The sequence below is a fragment of the Drosophila hydei genome, unplaced genomic scaffold (assembly GCF_003285905.1).
Source record: "Drosophila hydei strain 15085-1641.00,03,60 unplaced genomic scaffold, DhydRS2 tig00000001-arrow-pilon, whole genome shotgun sequence".
Classification (NCBI taxonomy): domain Eukaryota; kingdom Metazoa; phylum Arthropoda; class Insecta; order Diptera; family Drosophilidae; genus Drosophila; species Drosophila hydei.
This window is the reverse complement of record NW_022045643.1, coordinates 10,478,591-10,499,347: the sequence shown is the minus strand read 5'-3', so window position 1 is coordinate 10,499,347 and position 20,757 is coordinate 10,478,591. Positions and strand designations below refer to the sequence as shown.

The window sequence follows — 20,757 nt, the reverse complement described above, 5'->3', positions numbered from 1 at the left end:
TTATATATTATTAAAAACTTGGTAAGTTTTTTATAACTAAAACGTAAAATATATATTTTCTTTTTTTAAATTGCTATGTTTATTTGCAATCTGTCTTATACTAGACAATAAACAAATTTGTTACCAATAATATAATAAAATATAAAATTGAAATAGGATAATTTTGATAGAACTAAAAACTCAGTCAGCATAATTATTCAAAAATAATTCAACAATGAAATATTTCCTCTTTATTCTGTGCTCCTCAATGCTTTATTCTTCTGCTATATAATTTCAGACTTGTTTTTTTGTGCCCCCTCTAGAAATTTATATAAGAAGTAAAATGTCATGATCTCAAAATTTTCATTAGATTTCATTGTCCGTTGCATATTGCACTGCCAGTCAAATATACCCTATTGCATCAGTAATGTCATTAGCATTGACTTCTGCCACTGCGCGCTTGAAGAGCAGAGCGGCGGAGGGCGTTTGGCTTCCTGCTCAACTGAATATGGTAAAAAAATCAACAATAGAAAAGATATAAAAAATTGTGAATAATTTTTGTAGTCGCTGATTTTACAGCTAAGAAATTGGAGTGTGTGTGTGTGCAGCGTGATGACCTCATTAATTTTCAATCTGAGCTGGATTACATGCCTGCTGCCCAGTTGTCCAGCTGACGGCCACGCCCACAGTCAGGCGCATGATGAATCTCTTCCCTGATTTCGTGCCGCATTCCTTGTGCCCCGCCCACCATTTGGCCCCTCTGCCGCTCTAATTTATGATGATAAATGAGTTTCAATCAAGCGGCAGAAGTGAAGCCAAAGTCGGCCAGTTTCCGTCGCGGCCGCAGCTCCTTGTGCCTTGCGCCTTGCGCCTTGACGATCCTGCAGGACCTGAAGCAGGAGCAGGAGCAGAAGCAGGAACAGGAACAGCATCAGTCCAGTGGAAATTGTATGTATAAATTATCCATAATTTGATTTGACTTGGCTTGTCCTGACGCAGATTCCAAGCGCCAGTGGCATGAGGTTTTTCATTTGAATATTTATGAATAATTTTTTTGTATTATTTTTTTGGGCAATATTTAACAATTTCTGTTTTTATTGTTTGCCCGAATATTTCTGCCTGCATTTTTCCAGTCAACAATTTTTCATGCAATTCAAAAATTGAGAAATCAAATTAAGCACTGGACACGCCCCTTTGCCCGGCGCCTGCCCGTACAAGCAAAAAGTTTTCTGTTTCAGCTTTGTAATTACTTGAGCAACTCTTATCTATTTATCTTCGGAGATTAAAAATGTGTTGCCTCTCCTTCTAATTATTCACATAGAATTAAACAAATGCCTTTGAAGCAGCATTTGATGAATTCATCATTTGAGACTCCGAGTTGAAGCTGTTCAAAATAACATTTTAGAAATATGCTTCTTCTCTTCAACTGTCAAGCGAATCTCTCCCCTTTAAAAGCCTGCCGTTAGCAGTCTTTCAGCCAAGCTTCAGTTACATTTCATGAAACAGCTGTATATTGGCATCTGTGTTGTCACCGCGAACAGTGTCGATTACCACTCAGTTGCGAAACACAAATTTAACTAGTATCTGTTGCCTCTGCTTGTCGATACTTACGATGGCTTAATACCCTCTGCGTGCAGAGTGCAAACAGGCATTGCTGACTTTTAGGTTGCTGATGATTTGCAATACTTTATACACAGACAATACAAAGAGAACAGTTTTAGCTGAGTTTGAATTTTGCCTTTCTATGCGATTCTCATAAATTCATTATATCTGAAATAGAGAATATGATGAACTCAGGAATAAGTCCAACCAAATGCTTGCAAATTGGGATACAATTTTAACATAATTAAATATTAAATATAGGATTAAATATTAAATATAAATATAGAAGATATGTAATATCTTACTTTATTGATAAAAAGAAAAATAATTCTCAATATTTTGTAAACTTTAACTTCACGATATAATTCAAACAAACTTTCTTGGCATTTATTTCATTAAATATATGTATGTTAGTTGTAAATTTTTTTGATACTCGTTTAGCCAATATGATTAAATAAAAAAATAAATTTATGTATGTATGGCGACATATGAAACTGTGTCTTTCTATGTAATTCTCACAAAATGATTTATTATACTGACAGCTAAAGAGTCGCTACATGAAGATAGAATAAAGTGAAACGAAAATTACATAATTTATATTATTTTATTTTATTACTTTATAAATTTTAATTAATAAATACATTTTTATTTCATCCCATTTATATACATCAAATGTCTGCTTACAGGGTATCTCTCACTCTCTACTGGAGCACATTTTTCTTATTTTTTATTTATTTATATATATTTTTTTGTGCGCTCGCGTTTCGTATTCAAGCCACTTCCGCTTCATTGGGCAATTACGCAAGCAGCGCTTTGATTATGCTGCAGCGCACAATTGTTTTGACATTTAATCAAAGCGAGCAACAAAGCGAATCCTGGCTGGAGCTCTCGCTCGCTGTACAGGATGCACCGTAAAATGGCAAAGCATAGAGCAGCGAGCAGCGAGCAGCGAGGTGGTCCCTGTGCCAATGCTGATAAGCTCGACTGGACACTTGGGGTAATTGAGTAACTTGGCTGTCCAGCCAGCACGAGGCACGAGGCAACAATGGGCCATACACTGACAGTTCAATGTCCGCGTAATGCAGCAGCAACGGAGGCAAGGCAGAGGAGGCAAAAGCATCTCTCAGCTCCGCCCTCACATCACATCTCGCATCTCTGGGGTTCCGACGAGTCCCGGCAGCGGCAGATCAAAGCGCGTTTTGGGTCGCTCATTGTTGTTGTTTACATAGCCCGCATGGATGCTGGGACAAAAGTGCTTTTATTTCTTTTATAATACGATATGTACCTTCAGTATCTTTTACTGCTGGCAAAGCAAACTAAGGACCTGAACAACAACAAGCCACATCCTTCGATAATGTCAAACAAAAAGGCAGCAATTTGAGTTTGAAGAGCGACCTTGTGCTCTGCCTTCAGCTTCCTGCTCCTGGCAGCCATAAAACTCAACTATGTATTTAGTTAGCAGGCTGTGCTTATGTGTAAGTGCGCATACACACACACACACACTTACATACACTACAGCTATATACAGTTATGCACACATACTGTATGTATCAACGGCTCAATGTATTTGCAACGTTTTCTTTTATGCTCGCACAAACTTTTCTCATTTTGTTGGCCTGGCTTCATTTTCTTGACATTTCATTTTCATTTCAATTTCTATAACACAAAAATTGACTTCCGTTTCCGTTTGACCCAGCTTGAGCTTTCATCCAAAAACTTTCATTCATATTTACCGAAAGTTTTTCATGTCCCACAGCCAGGTACCAGGGCGGACATAGCATGTAACGGTTGATAGTCTCTTACCTTTAAGATTTGTAATTACTTTTTCTGATATATGAGAATTCCAACTGTAAATTGTTTGGAAATGTAGGGAAATTATATATAAAAAAAATTTTTCATCTTAAATTGTGAAAAATATTTGATGCTTATGTTTGAATGTTTATATGTATGTATGCGCTTATGTTTATATGTATATATGTGTGTATGTTCGTTTCTTTTACTATATGCTAAAGTTGTTTAGTTTCAGCTGTCGTACTACACGATTCTCATAAGTTCAATGACTTTCTTCCTAGCCTGTAAGCTTGAATGTATATATCCTATGTGAATTTCAATCAAAGAATACAAATGATATAATGCAAATTGATATTCATATATAATATACACATTCAAGTTTGATTACATGTTGACTGCTAAAGGTCTGAGCAAGAGGAAATCGCAAATTAAAATAAAATATGTATATTTTAATCGCCTTTTATTCACGGGTTTTCTCTTTACAAGAACCTTTCGACTGAATTTCCTTATTTGTGTACACATATGCACGAGTATGTCTGATTTACATGTACATGCACGTAGCCACCCCGATATCGATTCGCTTACTTAATTAAAACGAACCTTGGGCATTCAAAAAGTCACCGCCTCTGCTCATCCTTAATTTACCTGCATGTGATGCCCCAAGAGTTAACCGAGCGAAAGCCCAACCCCAACCCCAACCCCCAGCAACCCAACATGACGAACTGGCGGCTGTTACAATCGTTTGCTCGGTTGCGGTCAATGTTGCGTATACGTAATTAATGCCTTGTGGCTCACGATAAACACGACTCCAACCTCGCAACTCCCGACTCTCAACTCTCAACTGCCACCTCCAGCCACTCCCACTCCCACTTCCACTCCCATTTGAACATGTTTGCTTTACCATTGCCTTTGGTCAAGATTTTATGCATCCAGTGAAGCATTGTGATGTTATTGTTGTATGCCGGCTTGTTTGCCTGTTTGTTTGTTTGTTTGTTTGTTTGTTTGTTTGCTTGTTTGCAGTTGGCTTACAGAGCCTGTAGATCTGGCATATCTATGGTTAGCATTCATTTGCCCAAGACAGCTCACTCTGACCCGCACCCCAATAACAACTTCTCGAATTCATCTAAGACATTCAGTTAATGTATGTATGTGCATGCTCTCGCAAAGTTTGTAACTTTAAACTGTTATCATTAGACATTTGTTTTGCTACCAGGCTGAAAAACTAATACCTGATATACATATTATTCACATGTAGCTATATAAGCGTGAGCTTCTGCATGTGTACACAAAACTTAACACGAAGCTAAGAGGTTGGAGTTAAGGTTACTTTTCAGTTTAACATGCACTGCAGGCTTACCCGCATGATAAACTTATCTAAACATATGCAACTATATGTATATATTTATAATCATGCTTGCCAAGAAGTAAATGAGATAGCTGCAAGTAACACATGAATTTTAACATTCATTGCAGGTTAACCCGCAGATAAACTAATGCGTATAATTAGCATCCATTCAATGCTGCAGTTTAATTTTAACATGCATTAAAGTTTTACCCGCATGAAGACATGTTATGCACAGGCTACTATACGAGCGTAAATGCAAGAAGTAAATGTGTGCGGAATATTTAATCAATAAGATGCAGCTATCCGCATAATAATCTTACACACAAAAAATCGATAGCGTGTTCCATGTAAATCTCAGTTAACATTTTTATTGTATTAAAACATATCTGCGTGTATTTCTGAATGCTTACACAATTCGAAGCCGAATCTGTCTATAAGTCTCAGATCAAATATTTAACATGCATGGCAAATTAATCCCCATGGTAAGCACATTTATTTTTGCAGTTACATATAGCTATATCTTCAATAGAAGTAAATTAGTTAGGGACGTTCCATCATAAAGTCACAGTTAAATTTTTAACATGCATTGCAAATTGACCCACATGCTTTAATCCTGCTGCATATTCGAAAAAAATCGTTAATTCTTGAGATAAGGTAACCCTAGGCAGCAACCCTTAATTCCAGACAAATATCTTCGTCACTTCTGTTTGTGTTTTGTGTTCTTTGGTTTTTTGTTCTGTTTGTGCTGGTAAATGATTGTCTACCCTAAGACCCTATCACTGCAGACAATTGCATATTATTGACATTTCAATTGTCTGTCATTATTGTGCGAACCTTTTGTTGCGCTTATTTAAATTACGAGTGACAGGCAGAGCGTAAGGCAGACAACGCATGCAATGGAAGGGAAAATTTGCATAATAATAGGAATTGCACACGCTTCAGGTATTAAACACTCCACTCGACCCATCCTCAACTCAATTTGCCCAATATGAAAATGAGCAAAGCGAAAACAAAAACACGAATAAAAGAAAGGAACAAAACGTAGAGAATCCAATTTTCACTTAATTTTCATCGCAGCGTTGCTTTCTTGGAATTCTAGCTCCATCCCTATCTATCTTAATATCCCTCCCTCTTTCTCTCTCCCTGTTGTCTCTGTTGTCCCTACGTATCCCATAGCTACCAACGCTGCAACACGATAAAAAAAAAGTAGTTGAAAATGCTGGCAGCAATTTTCATTTGGTTTGTTATTTTGTCTCAAAGTATCAATTTGTGTATCATTAAAATAATTTGATTTCGACTCGCATTCGACCCTAACGGAAGAAAAGCGCGCACGGACCTCGTGGCCCAAGGTCTTGACTCCGGCTGTTACATCCTATTGCCTGGATGCCGCCTTGGGTACCAAATCAGCTCAAGTCCTCAGGCTCTAATTATGCCCAACCGTTGCGAAACGAAACGAAACGAAACGAAAGAAACCTAATTAAGCATAGCCCATGGCATACATCTAAATCCACATATTGAATTTCACTTCTCGACACGAAGTTCTTCCTCATTTTGCCAAATTTGCTCCACAAGGATGGCATTTAATCTTTTAAAGTAAATATTTTGAGCAGAGAGAAACACGGTAGGAAGTTGTATCAATTGAGCTTGCCCTAAAAAAATTGCGCTGTTTCAGCTGTGTTAGAACAATGTCTGGTCTTAAGGTAATGGTAAAGTTCGTTAACCTGGTCTACGACACTACAGAATACCTGTTTGCCGCTTGCATATTGGCTCATTACTCATGAAGACTCTTCTAGCGAATATTATAATTATATCATAATGTTGTGCAATGCATAAAAGAGCACTTCTTAATCACTATGTTAACTTTTGTATGCAAATAAAACATTAAAAAACATAAAAGCTAGAATTATGAAACTTTGTAATTTTCCACTTTTTACTTTCAGTCAATATATGTTGGACTTAGTCCGATTCATTATACCATAAAACTCAACTCAACTCAAATACTATAGCTATAACTTTTTATTTGAATCAAACTTCTTGTATATAAAACTAGTTCAATACAACAAAAATTGCTCATGCAGAGGGGAAATTCTACATATTTGTTTTATACTTTATTGTGCTTATATATATATTATATATATATTAAAATATATAAATGCATAAATATATAAATATACAAAAATATAAATATTTAAATACATAAATATATAAAAATATAAAAATATTTAAATATATAAATATATAAATATATAAATACATAAACATATAAAATATAAATATATATATATAATTTATATAATTTAGGGACCACTACTATAGTTTTAAATTGTAAAGTTTGCAGTCTGTCGGCCATGTATTTGACAAGATTTCACAAAAGTATGAACAAGTCATCCGTGTAGTTATTTTAACAACTTTCAAACTCTCTCACTTTACAGTTGATTGCCTTTGGTTAAAATTACGAAAACTAGGCGCTGCCTTGTCGCGCTTGCTGTTTTTGGAATACATATATATATATTATTTATATATATACACAGTTTTCAGCTCGTCAAGATTTATTTAAGTATCTTAGCAATTAAGTTACTTTATTCTGCACTTAAGCTGCCAGCAAAAATAAAATTACATTGAAATATTTTAAGCACATATAATACCGGGCAAATACACTTATAGCAAGGGTATTTTATTTTCAACTTATTCTTTTTTTTTAAGAACAAAGAATATAATATAAATACCTAAGAAAATAAGAATATATAAGAAAAGTCCAATAAAAGCATTTCAAATCTGAATATTCCACTATGTGTATATTTATCTTGTAGTTCTAATGACTGTAAGGGTATTTCAACTTCAACGAACCAAAGAAACTATTTCTTCTACATTCTTATTAAGCTTACTCTTAAGAACAGAGTACTGAATTAAATGTGAAAAACATAAAGGAAAAGTCAATGCAAACCGTTTTAAAATCGGAATACTTTATTACAGGTAAACGATCTGAAGGATATTTTAACTTCGGGGACAGCATTATTTTTTATTTTATATGCACTTCTTGTTTCTCTTACCCTTGCGAAGAGAGTATCAAACATGTATAAATACTCTCACTTTGTTTGCTCACTTATCAAATACCATTAATCACGTGGCTCTTAAGTACAACTGCACAGAAATATATTCATATGTATATAAAGACGTAAAACCATCACAAATCAGCGATTCCGGACAACGGCATCTGGGAATAGGAATTGGAATGGCGAAGGGGACTGGGAGTGGGAATGGGAATGGAATGCGACAAATGCGTCGGCGACAGCTGGCGGGCAGGCAAAATGTCCTTGGCAGCCGGAGAGAATGTCCTTACCACTAACAACTTGTCGGCGTTGAGTCGTTCATTAGGGCAATCAACCACTCAATATCCCAGGCTGCCTGCTGGCTGCTGTCGGCTGTCGGCTATGCTGCTGGCCTGCTGGCAGAGGGAAGCGAATTTGAGTCCGTTTCTCAAAACGTCGCAGCCTGCGTCACAGCGCTGCCTCTTCCTCTTCCTGTTCCGCTTCCGAGTGCATTTGTGCGGGCATCAAATTGCCCGCTGCTGTCTCTCCTCCTCCGTTCCGCCACTCTATGTCATCCAATATTAGGTACTGCGCTCTAGCCCAACAATTGTCCTGGCATTGATACCATCCAACTGGCGTAGGGGCCCATTTGTGTGCTGCTGTCAACTTGCTATCCATCAGCGATCAAGCGATGCCAATTCAAAGCATTGCGGATGGTCCTGACTACGAATTTTTTATATTGTATTATGTATATATGTATATAGTATCAGATAATGATAAAAATGTTTTATTATAATTTATTAAATTAGTAAAGCTAGAGCCAATTTTATTAAAGTATATTTAGGTTTAAAAATTTCATATAATTGATTGATTAATTTACGTTATTTAACACCTTAAATTTGTAACTGTGTTTTTAAAATGTGATATAGTTATATGAAGTTATATATGTATTTTATATATACATAATATATTTTCAAACATGAGTATGTCAGCATATGCTTATCTATAAGCACAGGCTGTAAGTACTACTTGATTTATTAGCTGTGATTATGGATTTATTCGTGGGCAATGATATTTTAATTGTTTACCATATAAAAAAATACTTTTTCATTTATGTGATATAAAAACAAATTAAAATGATAAATAATCGCATTACAAAAATCTAAATGTATCGAGAAAAGAAGAATTTGAATCAATATAAATAGCATATCATTAAATCAAAATTATCAAAGCTTCAGCTGAATTTTTGTTATACTTATTTAACATCAATTTTATTGAAGGGTCTGCGGATTCTCTTTGCTATCAAGGCAATTATACTTAATAAATAATTGAGTATGCTCGTATGTTTTGAATAGGAATACATACAATATAAGTATATGTATCTGATGTAAATTTAATACTAAAAATAAAAAGTCTTAGCTTTTACTTGGCTCTGTCATTAAGTATTCCCTTTGTGCCACAATCGCAATATTTATTCTAAATTTTAACACAAAAACTGCTCATTGAAGTTGAGTAGACATTAGCCAAAATGCATATTAAAGAAGAGAAATGCTTATAATACAATATGCAAGTGGTAAATTAAAACTCACCTATTCAGAAATGACTAGCCAAAAGACAGCAGTTAGTTAGTCCAAAGCTAGTGGGTCAGCAAATATGAAGAGTATATTATGGCACTGGCAGGAGATTGAATATGATTGAAGTGCTACCAAATCATGATATGATACGAACAAACATTCATTAAAATATGTTTGCCTATTATGATGCTCGCGCCCCCTGCCATGACGAATGGCAACCAATCATCGCGCAGCGGGTGACTGGGTTGGCATGTTGATGTGCCACAATATTCAAGCTGATTACATTAACTTTCAAATCGAGACTATTACGAGTACAGAGTGTCGAGAAAACAACATTACCGCGCGCACACATGACCAAAAACAAAGCCCAGAAAAAAGGCCAAACAACGTTCACAACTTGTGCGGGTAAACCAGGCGACGGGAGTCGAGTGGGCGGGCGCAGGGTGTCACCAGGAATAAAGCAAAGGCGCACAAATTTCTGTACGAAAGTCAAACAAAACGTAAAGAATAAATTTATGCACTCTCCAACACTCGACGACCAAAAATCAACAATAACATGCCAAATAGACGAGCCATGGGTGAACGAGGCCGGATTAAGTGTGCTCAAGTGGGGAGTGCACGACTGTGAGAGTGCGTATATGACATATGTGGTATCTCTAGTTTTAAGACTAAGAATAAGAGGCTGACCTTAAACTGTCTAGTATGAAAATCGATATTTATCGATTTAATAATATTCAGATATATCGATTGTATTAGACCGATAAAAGTTTGTCAATATATCAAACTAGAATTTATACTGAAGGGAGTCAATTTTATAACATTGATATTTATCGATTTTGTATAATCAATATTTATCGACATCAATTATTCTATGCCTGCACAATTTCTAACTATCGATTACTTTTAATCAATATTGAAACGTTTCTTAATATCGATATTTATCGCTTTGCTTGTTTAATATGTGTAGATTCACATAACTTTGAATTGATCTTAACTTAAAATGCACGTTATTCAGTAGACATCTTTCAGGTTATATGCAGACATAGCTAAAAGCTAAACGAATAAAAAATAAAATACATAATAAAAAATAAAATAATAATAAAATAATAATAAAATAAAATAATAAAATAATAATAAGATGATATGCATATATTTTCGTATAAGTTCAGACTCCTCTTTTAGCTCACAATCATACGACCCATCTTTGACATATTCCAAACGAGTACAGGGTATAATGAGTGCGACGATATATTGACAGTAAGTTGACAGTTCGTCAGTGCGGCCAGTTAGTACACGGCCGCGACATTATGTCTGACTGACGTGACGTGACGTGACGCGTTGTAATATGGCGACGTATGGCTTAATGTGACCACGAATATCAACATCAACTCATAAACAAGCACAGCAACTGCGAATGTTTTTTTTGGCCAGGGCAGAGCGGAGCAGGCTGTGGCTGAGGTAGATATGTGCGGTATATGGAAATTGATTGTTGCAGAGCCCATTGACATGGGTTGGCTACATGAGCAAACAAAACCCCAACCGAAAACTGGCTGGGAGCTGGGCCCAGAGCCCGCAACTGGAAACCAGACCAGACCAATGACGTGACAGCAGCCCATTTACTGGCGACAGGTTGGTCATTTGGGTTATGTGGTGCGTAGGAAATTGGGCTCGCTTCAGGTCATATTTTATACACAGCTTAAACATTATTATAAAGTTGGATTCACTTCGTTATAGCCATAGTCTTGTGATAATAATTGGATGTCAGCTTATAAAACAGCTGATCTCATAAAGTCAAAGCACTAATAGTACGGAAATATGGATTTTGACTTCTCTTTTAGAAATATTTCGTCTATAATCTTAATAATAGAACTTTTCTTCTTTTATTTTCATTTATCTTCTCAAAATATTGCAGTTCTACTGATGATCTCTACTATTCTAAACTAAAAAGCTAGAGATATTAAAAAACAAGAATTTTCTCAATAAAAGTTAATACATATAAATGTATTTATTCCACATTGGATATGCTTAATATATATATTTTATATATTTATTTCATGATACATATGAAATGCTTTTAGTTCATATGAAATACTTGTATTTAAGTTGTTCCCTAGCTTGCGAGGCAATTCGACAATTTCAGCAACTTTGACAGTTCTGTTACACCTACCAGGAAAAAGTAAAAGAATAAATAAAGAAACAACTGAAAAAGTTGCCTTTACTTGTGCTTCAAGTGCAGAAAGGACAGCAGGAATTGTGGTAAGACAAGTAGGAAAAATAAAAGCATGAAAGCTCAAGTCGAGCAGCACCGACTGCATAATACTCGTTCATAGTCGAACCAATCTGTTTTTGCTAACAAAACTTGACATCGATTTTTCATAGAATTCTCTAATTTAGGTGTTCGGTCTCTAGACGAACAGAGCCAACAGCCAATATACTCTTTCGGACGACGTGTGCAAGCATCAAAAAGAAAAATAATAAAAAAATACAAGTAAATATCCTGAGCGAACACAATTCAATTTAACTTTTTTCATTTCTTTGCCGTGCTGTGTTATTTTTATTTATGTAAAAGCACACTCGTCTGTGTGGCACTCTATAAAGAGAATATGTGTGTGTGTGTGTGAGTGTGTTTGTGTGATGCGATATTATGGCAATTTCCATTGGAGTCAGTTGCTTTCAAAATTAAAATGTTTCTTATGCACGAGAGATTTCTGATGGGCAAACGGAATAAAAGGTAACGGCCTGGAAGTTACCGAATACACGAACCACGACAATAACTGGAACTTCGAGCGCCCTAGAGGAGTGTATGTATATGTGTGTGTGTATGTGTGTATGTTATGGCTATGTATGTATGCGTGTACATGGGCATGTGCATGGAAGCTCTATTTAAATACACAATGTACTCAACACTTAATCTCTACTTGCCTTTTGTGACAAAGGTTAGTCACAGAAATTTCTATGTTTGCTTTAGATTGAGACTTTCTTGGGTCGAACAAAATTTATTCTAACTGCACTAAAGTCAAGTATTGCCTAAGAATTCGAATTCGAAAACTTTGCTATCCAAATATATGCAGTCAGGTTGAGGCGTGAGTCTTGGATAAGGCTGTTGTTAGACTTATTATTAAAAGTTTTTTTTTCATTTGCTTACAATATTAAGTGTAAATATGTATTTTTCAATCATTTTGTCTATAATTTCCTTCAGCTTTTCATGTATTTTGAGCATTACCCAAGCCTTACCATAACTCAGTCTAAAACACTCGACAAGTAATCTATGACGTTGTGGTCTTGCCATTTTATCATTGCCTCGCAAACTCTGCCCTGTCAAATACTAAAAGATTATCTCACGTTTTGCCAAAATTAGAATTTCGAACACGGAAAGTAAGCCTATCTATAAGAAGCAAATAACAACACGAAAACCTTTAGCAAATCCGCATGTCTTATTCGCATTCGTGTCGAAGCCAAAGAGAAATGTGAAAAACGTTGCAGAGCTGGAATTGTAGGAACACAAGAGCAAAACATCTCATTTGATTCGCAAGCGGGCGAGCCCCATAAATCTAAGCCCAACTAGGGCTCACACACAGAGAGAGAGAGAGCGAGCAAGAGAGAGAAACATGAAATCACATTCGCAAAAATAATTAATATTTATTACCCGAGAATGAAGTATTATCAAATTGCATAATTGCTGTGTTTCTCATTCGACACGACAGCAACAGCCGTCGGGCTGACCAGCTGACCCTGCCTTCCCACGTGCCACGCCCACAAAACCTGGGGACCTATAAAGTGTGTACAATATATTACTCGAACTTGGAAGCCGGGCTACTTGCGCGTAAATTGCTACTCTCGAGCACTCTCGACGGCCTGGCCGGGTCGTACGGGCTGCAGAGGCAAGTCGGACAAACTTTTTGATATATGAATTAAGTTTTCTTCGGCCCAGTCCAAGTTGGTGTGCCTGTGTGTGTGTGTATGTGTGTGTGCAACGGCTGTGTGCTGTTGAGACATTTTGGATTTACGTTGTAATTACAGAATTTTGGATTTTCGTCTTTGTGCAGTGCATGGCGCCCAGTTCCGGCCACGTTACCGGCCTCCGGGCCACCAGGCCTCCTCTATGCCTGCTCTTTGGCTATGTGGCTCTCTGGCTCTGTGGTCGTGTCCATTTCGCTGGGTCGCTTGAAGGTTATTTATTATGACATGTTATTTAGGTTTCATTTCAAAAAGTTGATTGGACACTTTAGACTGGCAGCTAAGCGGGATCACAGCCAGAGCCAGAGTCAAAGCCACAACCAGAACCAGAACCAGAGCCAAAACCAGGGCCAGGCATTCCACTTCGTCGTCTTCTTCTTCTACGACTTCTTCAAAAACTTCTTGGCGGAAACATTGCGTGCGCTTGTGTTATTCTGTAAAGGTTACAGCCTGTGCGTGTGTGTGTGTATGTGAGTGTGTGTGCGTGTGTGAGCTGGGTGTGAATGTGAATTTACAAGCAGGTTCAAGTGGGCACACACGCAAACAACAACAACAACAGCAACCATGTCCGCAGGGTTCAGGGGTCAACAGTTGAATTTCATTCGGTCTGTTTTTTTTTTGACGGAAAGGCTGCGTGAAAAAATTGTGTAATCCTTTATTATCGCCCCGAGCACGATTGCATTTCCAATCCGTTTAGCAAACAGCCATTGCCAAATACAATTTCCTAAAATTCCTAAAATTCGAAATCAAACAAGAAAGAAAAAAACTTAATTTGAATTTTAGTTTTCTCATTTTATGCCGGTTTCTACTCGGAATATGATTTGCAGAAAACAAATACTTTAAATGAAAATAAATATTCTTTTAGCGGAAAAAGTTATTTGCATTTTATATTCATCATATATTCTGTGATTTAATCTTTGAATATGAATATCTTATTATCATATTATATAAATGATTTTAATATATATGCTTATCTTTCTGTAAGGATTAGTTAATATACAGATATTTATATAAGATAAAAGACTTGCATAATTTATAGAAAGAAAACTCTTAATTATATTATATTATATATAATATATAATCTCAACTCATCACATATATCATTTTCTTGCTCATCTAACATGACTCAGCATAAATATTCTATATAATATTTCTGATAAAAGCTTAGTATCATCTATCTAAAGAGAAATTGGTATTATTCACTAGTTATGAAGGATTATTAGTATTCATCTTATGAACTCTGTTCATTGGATATTTCCGCTTTGTTTGTTGGCTAAAAATATCGCTAGACAAGGAGACATCATTAAATTTTTGATGATGTGCATGATTTGCGGCTTTGTAGTGTATCGAAAGGGCACAAACACAAAAAAAAATAGAAAAGAGATGAAGAAGCAGAGAAATAATAATGTAAATGTGAATTCATTTAAATAATTAAACCATGATTCCAGCATAAATTGATCTTAACAGCATGTGAGTTAATAGCACTCGAATTAAACCAACTTGACTGAGCTGAGAGAGACTCGAGGAGAAATAGCTGAAACGACATGAGAAGAAAATAATTAAAACGAACGAAATTAATTTGTTCCACTTGAGCCACCCGCCTAACAATGATATGAGGTTTTTACCTAGTGCCGATTGTTCGTCTCACATGTCTGTCCACCTCATCCACGAGGCAGGCCCAAAAAGACGTCTGGGCCGAAGCGTCTCTGTCTGAGCCATGACACATAAGTTATGGCCAAAATGGTCGAGAACTCAACATGAAATGAACATTTTGGTAGAACATTAAAAGACTTTTGTCAGCGTCGTCAACAAAAAGAAAAAAAATAAAACGATGTTAGAAAGGTGTCTAACTAAAGCTAAACCAAAACGAATATCAACTGCTCTATCAAATATCACGAGTATCACACATTCCTAAGCTATTGATATGAAGATTCATATATTAGAGTTATATACTACATAAGCCAAATTAGAACTTTGGCAGAATTATAAGGAGAAGAAATTCTCTTACTTTCTTAATAATTGTTTTATATTTTTATATATTTATTTGCAAATTTAGAGGAGATAAGTCGGTGGCTTATGCACTTAACAAAAAATAGTTATTTTTAATAGTTTATTCTATAAGCAGTACTTGATAGAAAAGTATTGTCTGTGGTTAGGTTGGCTAAGAAAAACTTAAAATTTGTATAACATTTCTAACGAAAATATTTTATTAACTAAAATTAACATTTAATTACACTATAACTAAACTATAACAATACTAATCAAATTAAACAAGATATTAATACAATCTTACTATAATAGTGATTCGATATTGTGTTCAACTTATTTTTCTGGCCGAAAAAAAAGCAATATAAAAACTTTAAGTTGTGGCTCAGATATATTAAAAAGACAAAAGTTTTTTCAGTCACGTATCCATGCCTGATCTATCTGATACACTTGTCCTCTCGATTATAAAAGCTATCTGTTACAATGAGCAAGATCCACGCTAAGTTTAAAGATATCTTTAAAGCTAACCAACATCATTTCCAAGCTATATCAAGTTTAAAACTCGATAGATTTCTACAACATGTTCCCAAAGCAATGAGGTACATAAGCTACCCGCTGGCTTCTATATAATTACGGCTAATTTATCTAATGTGTGTTCCGTCGGTCAGCCAAGCGGGGCAGTTGCCATGACACGGCATTAAATGTAAAATCGAGCAACGAAACGAAAAAAACGGCAAACGGGCCAAAAACCAGCAGCAGAGTGTTGGAGGCGATGCAGAAGGGTAGTTTATTTCGACGGCTTATCGCCAAGAAATGTGCAACAATAATTCAGCTAAAATATATGTATGTGCCAGGCTGGCTTTGACCTATCTTAACGCAGTCGTCGCAGCCCTGGCAAGCTGTGCAGGTGGACGGAGGGCGGTAAGCGTCGGTGAGTTCAGAGTTCACCCTAATCAATGTCAACAACTTCACGCTTCGCTGTTCGAGTTATGTTGACAAGCCGTGTGATAAGGACATATCTAGGGGCCCGAAAGTAAAACCCATGCTGAGTGCCACCTGTGCGCTCTATCCCTCTAATCCTCTAGCCCATAAAGTAGCTGAGTTATTTGCTCTTTTCGACCGCTCATCGCTGTCACGGGGCGAGGACTTCAAATGCAGCGCTCATGTAAACAGTAGCTGAATCTTTACTAACACATATTTAATTAATGACATACATACACACATACATACATACATATAAATATGTATATATATCAAAGAAATATAAGTGTTCTTATAAATATCAGACATATAAATTTATATATATTTAATATCAAAGTAAATTCAGATTAAAAAGTTGTTATTTTGGAAAATAATAAATGTCAACTAAAGCTCTTATAAGCTCTTATATTTAATTTATAGATTGATCTAAAAAGAGAATTTGGTTTAAGCTTTTCATATTTATTAACTTTTTATTTTTTATTTTAATTGTATATATTTTATGTATTTATATACAAATATATAATATATAAAAGGGGAATTTAAATTTAAAATTTAAAACTTAAATTAAACTAAAAGAAAAAAATTTGGTTAAAATTTTTTTAATTATTATTTAATTATTTAATTATTAATTATTTTTAAAATTTAAGCCTTTGACTTTTTTTTTTTTTTTTTGTACTTATTAATTATATTATATATATTATTATATTATATATATTATATATAGTTATATATATTTGATTTGATTAGACAGTTTTAAAAGCGACAAATCGCAACAGCCTATTATATATATATTTAATAATCAATAAAGGAGAATTCATGAAACTTCACACATCAGACGAACACTTTGATTATATATTAATATATTAACATTAAAAGATGTTGAGATTTTCTTACATATTTTACTAATAGAATTGTTCTGATTAATTTGTAATAATCTGCAATAAAGTTATAAATATAAAGTTTTATTTTATTTCTGATTTTCATTAGAAAATCATGGCCACAGCAGGAGCTTGTTTTCAATGGACTGAAGCAAATTCAGTTTCATTAATCTAATGCATTTTTAAGATCCATTAGGCCGAAATTGTTCTAATATACGGGCCGTATAAATTACTTAATGCTGGGCTGTGAAAAAAATAACGAAGTCGTCAGCAAAAATAACCCACAACAGTACGAAATTAAAGTACAATATATACCTATATATATATAAATAGATATGTATATGGAGTATATACAAAGGGAATGACGAAATGGCATATCATAAAAATGCTAGAAAATTGCTACGCCCAAAAATTAAAAGCGAAGACCGGGAAACGGAAAAGCAAATATCAAATGCGGCCTGGCCTAATAGACAAGACAGGGCACACAGAATGAATACGATAAAATGTGAAGAGTATTTTGTTATACGAAATCATGAATAGATTTCGTAGCTGGTTGCCTCAGTTTGTGTGTCAGTAATGCGTCGTTAAACTGTAAAAGACCGTAAAAGCAGAGGCCAAAAAAAAATAGAAACGGAGCCATAAAAAATGAGTAGTCTTTGGTGTAGATGGAGCAGAAGCCCAAAACGCTTCGTTCGCCACAAATGAGTGAGAAGTGGGAAGCGGCAGGCGGGAGTCGCAGCTAGAAGCGAGGCGAGTAAATCATTTTACAATGGCACCCGTAGGCCGGTTTCTTTTCGGGGAGCTGTCAGCGCCTTTATGGCTTTCATGAAGGACAATCAAGTAATAGCCGACGATTTTACGATGACACAAAACTACATAATAAAAGATATATCAGCGCAAGCGTCTAACTCCAACTTTGACCAATATCAACAAGCGCCGAGGTCTACTCCCCTTTAGAGACGGGCGAACGAGAATATTGCAGTCGGGTACACTCGACTGCAATATACTCGTTCCTCATTGAACCCAAACTTGACTTGATTGCTTATTTGATGAATTCACATCAAGTTTCGGCATGCTTCTTTGCTATATATGTGGATAGTCTAGACATTTTGAAGTCGAATACTATAGAGTATATTATACTCGGTCTAATAATGCCTTAATGTAGAAAAAGAAATGCATTTGTTAGAAAATCGAATCATACCCGTTCATATTCTAATTAGAGATTTATAAGTACAAGAATATTTTTATTTTAACTCATATTTCAGATCGGCCTTAAGAAGACCTAATCGTGGGAAAAGCAAGCCGTCTACACTCTATCATACTGTCAAGCAGTCTAATAAACAAAATCACATAGTTAATTCTATCTACATCTCTGACATTAGCCCAGATATTTTCTCACTTTTCGACTCTCTGGCGCGTCTATACAAGTATCTAATATCTACTCTATATATTTATATATGGGCAAACCCAACAGACCTCTCTTTACTTTTCTATACAGTGTATTAAAACGAAAAACTTAATATACTTATGTACTAGTAGCTAAATCGTTAGCTTTGGCACGCCAATAGATGCGATGCATGTTGGCAATCACTCTTCGGCCTGTTGGGCTCATTTCTGACAATTTTCAACTTCATTACCCCTTGCGCGTCGCCTGCTACATCGAAATGGATGCGTGACACGCAAACTAGTCGCCCGTTTTTAATACTCTTTCACCTTTATTTCGGGCGGCGCGCGATAGCGCGAAATTATTGTCACCTGAGTGGTCAACACCCCCGACCTACCTACTTGCCAACCAGCCCACCCCCAACTTTACCACCTGCCCTCGCTCAGCACTGCTTTGAAGTGGGGGTACATTAGTCTAGCACTTGCAACTTGCAACTGAGAGTAAAACCTAATATAACTTATCCTTTGCCAGACTCGGATTTCATTTTCTCTCCCTCTCTCTCTCTCTCTCTGTTTCTTTTATCAAATGAACAAATAACAACAAAAATGGTATAAAACTTGAAGAAAACTTTAAATTGGTCATTGCACTTGCACAGTCGTTGCCACGCCCACAGCATTGCTTTCCTTGTGGATTGTCCTTTTGAAAATACTATTTCTATATACCAAACTACATATAGAAATACATAAATACATTGTGTATACATAAATTATATATTTATATTGATCAAATGTGCATATTTAAACATTTTGTGGGGGTTTCCTTATAAAATATATTTAACAGAATTTTTAAAATTTATTAAGTTATTTTTATTTTTTATATTTGCAAATTATTTTAATAATTGTATTGATTTATTTAGTTCTTTTCTTTTTTGAATAGGCAGTTGAACAGTTTTGTGCCTTGTATTAAAGAATAATTAATATTTGTGTTTCATTAATTTGTCATTTATTTATTATTTATTTATTTAAATAAAAACTAATCAGGCTAGATATTATAATTATATCTTTTTATTTTTATAAATTTAATTTATTATTAAAAAATATATTAAAAATATTTTGTTTTTATCACAACGTATTTTATATATTTATTTAGTATGGACTACATTTTAATGTAGTCACGAACATATTACAATCTCTATGTTAATATATTTTATTTAATATTCAGTTAATTATTTATTTGTTATTTATATTACTTCTTATAATTTGTACTTTTCAGTTAATTATTGATTCTATTTATACATGTTTTTTAAGTTTTTTATAATCAAGTTTTTAAATAAGACATTTTCGCTTTTTACCCTCTATTTAGTGTACTTCCAGGGTATTTTCATGTTTCACATCGCCTACAATAGTGCATATAAACATATACATATACATTTCTCTATATATTTGGTATAAACAGACTGACGAGCAGAGGGCTTTAATGCTTTTGATTTCATTCCAGGATTTTTTCCGTCTCTTGATTGACAGTAATGGCATTTTTGCGACTCGTCGAGCGGAAAATGCTGAAAAGCTGCGCGCTGACACGACAACGCGAGTCAATAATAAAAATTGCATGTTGAAAGCACATTTGGGAATCCCAAAGTCACACACAAAGTCAGCGTCGCAGTTGCTGTTGACGTCGCCGTCGCTGTCGCCGTCGCAGTCGCAGTCGCTGTCTCTGTCGTCGTCAACATCGCTGCGGAAGCAGCACAGTTGTCACCCCTTAGCCTGCAGAAAAGCGTAAATGAAAACCCTTTTGGCCGCGTTTTCCAGTTAATTTATTTTTGGTTAATTTCCTTCGTTTGTTATTTTAGTGCCCGCCACTTGCTATCCCCACATACCCACTCCGCAGAAACAAGCTCAAAAACCATATCATATCAAAGCAGACCATAATCCAACCCATGCCCCAGCATTTATTGCACTTTGGCAGGAACGCACTCAAGCAATTTATAAAGCACAAAGGTTAATGGCAACACGGGAAGCACAGAGCAGAAAAACGGGCCAAAGGGAATTCAGGATCTACGCTCTACAAATTAAAAGTATTAACTGCAGCTAAGCGAAAAAATCCTGCAAAATATGTATTAAATCGAAACAGATTAATAATAAATAAATATAATATACCAAATGTAAAACTATTATTAGAAAAAAAAAATATTTATATATATATATATATATAAATATCATGTAAAACCTTAATAATAATAAAAAAATTAATA

The 20,757-nt window shown here is 35.2% G+C and overlaps 1 protein-coding gene across 1 annotated transcript; it reads left to right on the top strand.

Moving 5' to 3' along the window:
* Positions 1-232: 232 nt before the first annotated feature.
* Positions 233-20,597, top strand: LOC111593131. The gene is made up of 3 exons (XM_023305732.2): positions 233-490; positions 559-927; positions 20,356-20,597. The coding sequence occupies exons 2-3, from the start codon at positions 765-767 to the stop codon at positions 20,595-20,597; spliced, it is 405 nt and encodes a 134-aa protein (XP_023161500.1). The 5' UTR covers positions 233-490; positions 559-764.
* Positions 20,598-20,757: the final 160 nt, after the last annotated feature.

Coding starts and splice junctions, on each gene's coding strand:
- LOC111593131 (XM_023305732.2), top strand. CDS start 765: ATGAGTTTCAATCAAGCGGCAGAAGTGAAGCCAAAGTCGGCCAGTTTC. Junction 928..20,355: donor GCATCAGTCCAGTGGAAATT/GTATGTATAAAT, acceptor TTGTTATTTTAG/TGCCCGCCACTTGCTATCCC.